Genomic DNA, 9,872 nt, shown 5'->3' on the forward strand with positions numbered 1-9,872 from the left:
GTTATGAATGGTTAAGTTAAATAGGAAAAACTTAAATGAAACAACAAAATAATATAATAATATTAATTAGATACATTCTTATTCTTTACGTCAAATTTGAATCATAGAAAAAACTAATGTTAGAATTAGAAATGGTTTAAGTTAAACTAAATTAATAGGAAAAAAAAAACAAAACAAAACAAAGAAAAACAAATTAATGTTTATATATATATATATATGAGAATTAGGAATATAGTAAAGTTAATAAATAATGTAGATTATGTCAAAATAGAATAAAAAAGGGATTAATGAGAATTAAATCATCAAGGAGAAATTTAAGATAATTTATGTACTAATTTATGATTAGAAAATATAATCTGAAAAAATTATAATTGAAAATTTTAGATTGATATAAGAAGATAAAGAGATAATTTAAATTAGATAGGACTAAAAGAGAGGAGTCTAAATTAGACTAAAGAATTTAAAGGAAATGTGATATAAATAGGAAGGGGAGAAAAAGGAAAGGGATAGGGAAAGTTGAAGATGGAGAAAATGAACCAGGGGGAGGGGGGTGGCTTAAGATTTGTTGTTAGCAAGACTTGATTTAGAGGCCAAGAAAGAGATGGTGGGTTTCCAAGAATGGCTTAACTGGTACCCATCTTCCTGATTAAAGTTGTTAGGATGCTTTTCAATTCCAAGGGTTTTCTTAATGGCACGCTCGGAGTGGAAGGGGGCAAAAGCTAGGATTTTAGTTTTATCAAAACAAATGAGATGCTTCCTGGAATGGGAGTGTTCAACAATGACATATTTAGTAATACAGGTATGATAGGTGTCAGTCATATGTTCTTTAAAACAAGCTTTGAAGTCCCTATGTAAGACTTCCCACAAGAGCAAGGGATTTCATATACTCTAGTAGTCGATATGAGAAGTTGGCTAAGGGTTTAATGGGGTTTGAAGAAGGTGGATTTTGGATACATGATTAGTAACCCATTGAATGTAGGGTAAGGTTATTTTAGCTAGGGGAGAGTTATTGGAAAGGTTTTTACGTTTACGGGGTGGAGAACTAAACGAAAAATCATTTTGATGTGGGATGAGGAGTAACCATTGGATTTGAGGGCTTTGGTGAGATGAGTGTTTTCAAAGGGTAATGATTGGGAAGAGGAGATCTGAATGGCTCTAGCGACAAGGGTTTGAATTACACCAGATTTTGGAGACGGGTGATGGTGGGAGTTGGCTTGAAGGTACCTATCAGTGTGAGTCTTCTTCTTATAGTAAGGGAGCCATCACGAAGTTGAGAGACAAGAACATCAAGAAAAAGAAGGGAATGATTATCTTTGGGCTCTATAGTGAACTAGATATGAGGGGAAATGCTATTAAGATAGGTAAGGAAAACTTGGCGAGCTAAAAAACAATAGAACCAAATGGCAAAAATGTCATCAACAAATATTTCCAAAAAAATTCATTCGCATCATAGACTATATATTTCATTATTACAAAAATTCATCAAAATAATAAAAATTAAAAAATTCCTTATCAAATTTCTATTCGTTTTATTTATTTCAGATGATAAGAATTTTGAATCTTTCACTTTGTCTACTTATATAAAAATGTATTCCTTTATTTATCTAATTATATAAATAAATAATAATATAATTAACAAAAATGATTTATTGCTTTTATTTCTCTATATAAATAAATAAATAATAATATAATTAACCAAAATGAATCTTTGCTTTGTCTAACTATATAAGGATATTCTAAATCTATGGAAATATAAACAACTCATTTCTGAGTTAAATCTTAACAAATTTGATAAATTAACCTTAAAAACACAGCCTGCGAATGCATAGAAAGTATTTGATGAAAAAAGTTAGCGAAAATTTTACTTATTATAAGATATATATTAAATGTAATAATATATATGTTAAAAAATATTATATATATATATATATATGGGAAAGATATATAGTCATCATTAAAATTTGAATCTAAAATTAAATATACTATATTTTGAAATAAATTAAAATTAAAATTCAACTGAAAATATATATATATATATATATATGTGGCATTATCTTCATACTACCTTCCGCAGCTACATCAAATCAGAATACCTAGCCTTATCCGGACTTATCACATTCAATTGCAAAAAATACCATTCTTCCAGCTCTACGAGAAACACATTCAGACCTTAGAGTCGTCTCAGCACAACGCTTTTAAACCCATGGCCATTTGTTGACACCAGTCGACACGTTCATGGCAAGTGTCACATATTTTGGTTAAGCATTTGTACTTTTCATATTTAGGTTTGGCTTACAAGGATTCATTCTTCTCTGATATGTTCAACAATGGAGAATATACGGAGACTCAGTCCAGTTCCCATCGGAAAACTGTGCAGAGATTTTGATCAGAGTAGTTTTGTTTGACCCATTATCCTGTAGAAACCGAACGTACTTCCCAGATGATGCCATCTGTGGGTCGTCTAGCATAGCGTTATTTGTTATGGCTGGCCAGAGCGAGGAGCACCTCCCGCCATTATATTCACCGGGCAGGTGCAACGACCGAGAAGTGGAGACCATAGAGCCGGGCTCGTTCGAGGCGTCTGAGCATTTTTATCCCCGGGTTCTCAACGCACAGATTCATCCATTGGTGCGAGCTTTTCTCAATCTGGGGAACGAGCGCATAGGCAAGAGGTTCTGTCACCTGCATCCTGAAGCAGATCCCGCCGAGGTGGCCGCAGTTCTTAAAAACCATACTCGGTATATTGGTTTTGTCTGTTTTTTATATGTTAATTACAAGATTTTTCTTAAGATTGAGAAAGAATTATTATGATTTCTCAGGCCTCACAAACAGTTAATGGGATTCTAAAAGTACCCCTAGGAAAACATTAACTAATTAAAGACACTCATAAATGGTATGCAATAAATGTAATAACTATGTTGCAGTTGAAACCGTAATAGGCGCAAGAAATCCAAATCGGATTTATTTGGATATTTTAGGGGTTGGGTTGTGCATATTAAATTTCAATGTTTTATTATCAGTCGGATTTATTTGGATTTTTTAGGGATTGGGTTGTGCTTATTAAATTTCAATGTTGTATTATCAGTCTAGAATCTAGATCCATAAGGAAAATTAGCCAGGGAATTGGAATTGGAGGAGGGCATATATACCCCTCTTAACACAGAACAGAGCCACAGGCCCTCTTAACAGAAGCCTAATTAACGGGTCTGTTAAAGGCCACTTAACTTGAAATTTGTCAACTGTTAAACAACATTAGTTCATCTCTTAGGCTATGTCGGCCCTTAGATTACTCCAGACTATATATTACGCTAAGCACTTAAATCGAGATTTATTAGACAATGGTCCAATCTTTTAGATTACTCCAAATTAAAAATGAATATATTAAGCGAAGCACTTAGATCTAGATCTCTCAACTAAGTACTCCAAACCAAGGATGGACCTCTTATTAAGTACTAACCTTCGATTAGGCTAGGTTTGATTTATTAAGTTATTAACTTTTAGGTTAAGATGAATTGGATTCACTTATATCTGTTGAAGTAGAGTACTCTTAGTTTTCAATATGCTACGCGTGAATATCTTTTTTTACCAGTTCTACTTCCAATACATAGTCCTCGCTTCAATTTACTAAGCCTACACTTTTTTTGCCCTTCAGATTTCATTCACAATTAATTTATTGTACTATTGCATTTATATCTATTAAGACAAGTACTCAAAACAAAGGATAAGGATATGTCTCTTAAGGGCTAAGTACTCCAAACCAAGGATGGACCTCTTATTAAGTACTAACCTTCGATTAGGCTAGGTTTGATTTATTAACTTTTCATCTTAGGTTAAGATGAATTGGATTCACTTATATCTGTTGAAGTAGAGTACTCTTAGTTTTCAATATGCTACGCTTGAATATCTTTTTTTACCAGTTCTACTTTCCATACATATTCCCCGCTTCAATTTAGTAAGCCTACACTTTTTTTGCGCCTTCAGATTTCATTCACAATTAATTTATTGTACTATTGCATTTATATCTATTAAGACAAGTACTCAAAACAAAGGATAAGTATAGGTCTATTAAGGGCTAAGTAAACTTTCAATAAATTTGCCACTTCAAAACAAGGATAAGTAAATTTTAAATTTCAATGCCACTTCAAACCAAGTAAATTTTAAATTTCAATGCCACCTCAAACCAAGTGGATTTTAAATTTCTTTTGTCATAATGGGTTTGTTGCACTTTTGCACTCATGTGCATTAAGCTAGATTTAAGCAAGTTATTTCAAACCAAGTAGAATTTAAATTTCTTTTGTCACTTCAAATTTTAGTCATAATGAGTTTGTTGTACTTTTACACTCATACTTATTAATCTATAAGTCATTTCAAACCAAACCAAAATTGTGTTGTACTTTTGCACTTATATATATTAATCTGAGTCATTTCAAACCTACAAATTTTGGTCATAATGAGTTTGTTGTACTTTTGCACTCATATATATTAATCTAAGTCATTTCAAACCAAAGTTGTGTTGTAGATTTGAAAAAGCTAAATACTACAAAACCGAGCATGCATAGATGTCTCAAGTATCAATAGCTGGTTTAATAGCTAAATACATCAAGTATCAATAGCTAAGTTATTTCAAACCAAAATTGTGTTGTACATTTTAAAAAGCTAAATATTACAAAACGGAGCATGCATAGATATCTCAGTGTCAATAGCTGGTTTAATACATCAAGTATCAATAGCTAAGTTATTTCAAACCAAAATTGTGTTGTACATTTTAAAAAGCTAAATACTCCAAAACCGAGCATGCATAGATGTCTCAAGTATCAATATAGATGTCTCAGTGTCAATAGCTGGTTTAATACATCAAGTATCAATAGCTAAGTTATTTCAAACCAAAATTGTGTTGTACATTTTAAAAAGCTAAATACTCCAAAACCGAGCATGCATAGATGTCTCAAGTATCAATAGCTGGTTTAACAGCTAAATATATCAAGTAGCAATAGCTGGTTTAACAGCTAAATATATCAAGTATCAATAGCTGGTTTAATAGCTAAATATATCAAGTATTAATAGCTGGTTTAATAGCTAAATATATCAAGTATTAATTGCTGGTTTCATAGCTAAATACAGCTCGTTTAATAGCTAACTAAATACATCAAGTATCGATATCTACTTTTATAACTAAAGTTAAATAATCCAAACCTAGGATAGATCTATTAAGTATTAATAGTTTATTTAATTTGCTGTACCATGGCACTTCCATCTATTAAATTGAGTACTCCAAACTACTCAGGAGAGATATGTTAGCATACCAGGTAAACTTTAAAGATGCCAGCAAACTATGTGAAATTAAAATGAATTTATGCTAATTTTCATTTTAAAAAAATATGTTGAGATGAATTTATGAATGTATCACATCTTGCTTTCAAGGTGTAAACAGTAGACCTACCAGAATATATATATATTACACTTAAAACATGGTTACACTTCATCTGGATTCTGCATCTGTTAGCTCCTTTGAATCTGAAGCAATAGACGCTGCATCTATGACATTACCATCTGCTTCCATTGAAATTGAAATTGGTCCTTGGTGGGTGCAGATTGATTGCTGTTAGTGAATTGAATTAAGTGGTCTCTAATGCATTTGAATTGTGAAAAATACATGCAGGTATTTTCAATGGGCCGGCGCAGACCTGTTCTTAACTACAACGGACCGCGGGCAGAAGCGCATGGTGGTGGTGGAGACCAACTCCTGTCCGTCGGGCCAGAAATCGATGCCTCTGGCAAACGAGGAGATGGAGCACGCCGGCTACCGGACTCTACTGGAAAAATCCTTCATGCCTCACCTGCTGGCCAATTCATACAACGGGAACCCGCTGCCGGAGGGAAAACTGGCCGTACTTTACGACAAGAATCGAATGGAGGCCTCCGGTTACGCGGCTGTCCTGGCGGATCTCGCGGCCGAGACCGTTTTCTTGACGCCCTGTTACGTAGATGATCTGAATCCCAAGTTCAGAGTCAAAGACAACGGCGTGCTGGAGATCCGTACGAGGAGGAATCAAGATGCAAATGATTTCGATGGCGACGGGTCGGAGCGTAAGGACGCCTGGGAACCGATGAGGGCCGCCGTCCGATACGTCACGCAAAGGCCGTGGTCTCGGATTCCCCCCATAACTCGGACGTTAGTTTTTAATCCGGTGCTGGCTTGCCTCGCCGGGGGGCGGAACAAAATGCTGGCGGCCAAGGCTTATGATCTTTTTAACGCGGAGATTGAACCGTCCGGTCTGTGCATATATACGCCGGAAACTATCTGGGACGTCGCCAAACCGGAGATCCCGCTCTGGGTGCGGAGAATGGGCGGGCTGGCGGTGGTTAAGGTGCCTTATGCTCATGCCGGACAAGGAGTCTGGACCATTACCAGCGAAAGAGAATTGGGAGATTTCATGGACCTCCATCACCGTTACGACCGCTTCATTGTTCAGGTAAATGTTATGGTTTAACTACTAATTTGTAATGCCATACTAACACACACTCTTAAGCTAGACAAAATTATGAACTTTAGAAGCATATTAGACCGTAAAATACAGATCATATTCGATCCAGTAGGTGTTTTTTTTAATTCTTGAACTAGGCTTTAAAAAAATCTCAATAGCAATAGACTGGCAATATAACAATAAGAATCGAGAATCTCGCTAGGGTATATACAAATATGACAAATATATGGATATGGTAATATTATATGTATTATTTCAATGAAAAAAACAATGGACTGGCAATATAACAATAAGAATCGAGAATCTATATGACAAATATATGGATATGGTACTACTATATGTATTATTTCAATGAAAAAAGCAATGGCAAGTATAATGGTTGACTCGTAATTAGATTGATATCTTTGTCATTATCTATCTACCCATCTTTGATTGATATATTTGTCATTATCGATGTTGACATCTCTGGACATCTATATGGATTGGAATATTAAAACCAATGACAAATTTATGGATAGGAATGGTAAAAACAATGACAAATATATCAATATTGGAATGTTAAAACCAATGACAAATTTATGGATAGGAATGGTAAAAACAATGACAAATATATCAATAACTAGATTGATAGGTTTGTGGTCATCTATATGGATAGTACTGTATTACTATATGCATATTAGTAAACATAATTGTTGATTGGTAGTCGGATTTATATATTTGTGCGGCGCCTCTATGTAATATTTGTGCCTGGCTTCTACGTAGGCATCCATAGGCAATGGGTATTTTGTGGTTCTCTCTCTGACAGGTAGGTGATGGCAAACACAATGGTTCATCGCTAGTAAGATTGATGGATTGGTGGGTTGATATATGTGTGGCTTTTCTATAGATATTTGTGTAGGTAATGGCAAATATAATGGTTCATGGAATCTTATTTGGGTGGTTACCATATGCAGGCATTGATAGGGAACAATGGGTGGAGCTCTGTGTCTCGCCATGGGAGACTGTATCATGTGGGCACTATACCAAATCTCAAAGGAAACATATATGCTGCAGACCTGAGAATGATGGTCGGATCTTCACCCGAAGGGTTCTTCCCAGTTGCTATATATGCACGTAGAGCTCGTCTCCCTTTGGCTGAAAAACTCGATGATCAAGGACGAACGCCTTCCTGGGATATGCTGGGAACCAATTTATCCATCAAGGTAAGGCCTAATTATCATCTGTACTACACCCAATTTTCTTCATTTTCTATTGGTTTGCGTTGTTTGATGATCTCTGGTTAAACATTCATGTCATTCACAGAATCCAGATGGGTCGTGGGGGACTGAGACAGAGAGACTATTGTTAATGGATAGCAGAGATTTTAACCGTGTAGGCATAGGACTGGACGACCTTATTGAAGCTTACATGCAGGTAATTACAGATCAATTTCAATATTCTTCCACATATACTCAATACTTTTTCAGATAGTCCAGCATTAAAGCCTTGGTTAGTTATTCATAATTTTTATGTGACAGACAGTTCTTGCCGTCATGGCAATTGATGGTTTGGCTTGCAAGCTCATAACACTAAAGGTATTCACAACTCTTCTTCATGTTATCTATCAGTTTAAATTGTTTTCATGCATGGAAGTTGGTTAGCTACTTATATTTTTTGTGGTTATAACAGGGACGCTTTGGTTTGAAGTTGTTCCGGTCGCTTAATCCAGATCCCAAGCTGCTTGAAGAACTGTATCCAACACAGCTAAATCCCCCGTTGTTTTCTAATGAAGAATCTTCAACAGTTTCTAACAATATTAATAAAGGAGGAGGGAACAGGTTAGCAGAAGCCACATCATTTACAGAGGAGAGACTGGTAGCAGAATTGGAGGCCAAAGTTGGCAAATCGCAATCCCAACAGCCAATTGCATGTAAACATCGAATCCATTTGCTACGTGCGAAAATTTGTAAAGGTCCCTCTCATTAGCATTAGATTTTTGCTGCTTAGAAATTTTGACATTTTAGATGTATTTGTTGACAGGGTCGAAAAATTAGTCATCTCCAATGGTGGCTCTCAAGGAGCGCTGCTCTGAAATTGAAGAAGATGAATCCTTTGGAATGTATGAGCAATTGAAATTGAAATTGAAGAAGATGAATCATTTGGAATGTATGATTCGGACAGAACAAAGAGATGAATGATCTGTAAAATTTGACCCTCTCTCATAGTTTCGCATGTTGGACTTATTGCTCTATTCCTTTTGTCTTCTGATCTGATCAACTCTGTGCTAGCCTTAAAATTTAACCACCATTCAATTTTCTCCCAAGTATGCAAAAATCAATCTTAAAATAAGTAATTTTAGTTTACAATTTTTTCATTGAAATAAATAAAATTTGAACGAATTGATGTACCAACATTTCCAGGAGTATTTAAAGGTAGGGAGCAATATTAAACCAATGAAAACTAATCATTTAATTTAATTTCATATTCCACCTTGTCCGTGAATTTTCACAGGCAACGAAATAGGGTTTAGTGAGGGACTACCCCCCTCATTTGAAAAAAACAAAATAGGGTTTAGTATAAATGATTGATAAAGATTTCAACAACACTTGTAGGAACGTACAAATTCTCACAGAGTTATCAGTTGATTGGAGATTTCCCGGTCTAGGCCATTATGGTTATAACGTGATCTAGCCTTCTCGCTGGGGAGCCAATGGAGTTTTCTTAGATTATGATGATTGTGCATAGCCGGTTGAGGTCCCATGGTGCCCAGCCCTGTCCATTGGTTGGGGGTTTCATCGTTAAGGAAAGTTTCATCTCACCTCTGACATCCTCTGCATACATGCTCTGGTTCTCTTAAATCTAGGTTTTTTTTAATGGGATTATCATTATCTTTTCACCTCGTTTTAATTTGTTTAATTGAGTCTTAGGATTAGGATTATGTTTATTTCTATTTCAGATTGTGAAGAGATTTCAATAATATTTTGAAATTGGATGGGCTTTATTTAAATTCTAGAAATATTAATATTTCTAAATACCATCATATTAATATCCCATATTAGAATTTCTAAATACCATCATATTAATATCCCATATTAATATTTCTAAATACCATCATATTAATATCCCATATTAATATTTCTAAATGGGATGGGATTAGGGTTAAGATAATTTTTATTAGAAATTTTAACTTATTTTTTATTTTATTTTGATTTAGGAGGAGAGATTTTAATAATATCTCATATTAATATTTCTAAATACCATCATATTAATATCCCATATTAATATTTCTAAAATGGGATGGGATGGATTAATATTTCTAAAATGGGATAATGGGATGGGATGGATTAATATTTCTAAAATGGGATGGGATGGGATGGGATTAGGGTTAAGATAATTTTTATTAGAAAT

The 9,872-nt window shown here is 34.6% G+C and overlaps 1 protein-coding gene across 2 annotated transcripts; it reads left to right on the plus strand.

Moving 5' to 3' along the window:
• The first annotated feature begins 2,143 nt into the window (after nucleotides 1-2,143).
• On the plus strand, nucleotides 2,144-8,715 carry LOC149224399 (uncharacterized). 2 transcript variants are annotated; one of them, XM_089386108.1, is made up of 7 exons: nucleotides 2,144-2,738; nucleotides 5,660-6,473; nucleotides 7,439-7,687; nucleotides 7,788-7,898; nucleotides 8,003-8,059; nucleotides 8,154-8,394; nucleotides 8,505-8,715. In XM_089386108.1, the coding sequence occupies exons 1-7, from the start codon at nucleotides 2,482-2,484 to the stop codon at nucleotides 8,516-8,518; spliced, it is 1,743 nt and encodes a 580-aa protein (XP_089242234.1). In that variant the 5' UTR covers nucleotides 2,144-2,481; the 3' UTR covers nucleotides 8,519-8,715. The 2 variants fall into 2 exon arrangements, with proteins under 2 accessions (XP_089242234.1, XP_089242235.1); XM_089386109.1 differs by lacking the exon at nucleotides 8,505-8,715 and having other exon boundaries at nucleotides 2,145-2,738; nucleotides 8,007-8,059; nucleotides 8,154-8,327.
• The last annotated feature ends 1,157 nt before the right edge of the window (nucleotides 8,716-9,872 follow it).

Source organism: Pinus tabuliformis, chromosome Q (genome assembly GCF_031772625.1).
Source record: "Pinus tabuliformis cultivar Carrire ecotype Pingquan chromosome Q, CPIR1, whole genome shotgun sequence".
NCBI lineage: Eukaryota > Viridiplantae > Streptophyta > Pinopsida > Pinales > Pinaceae > Pinus > Pinus tabuliformis.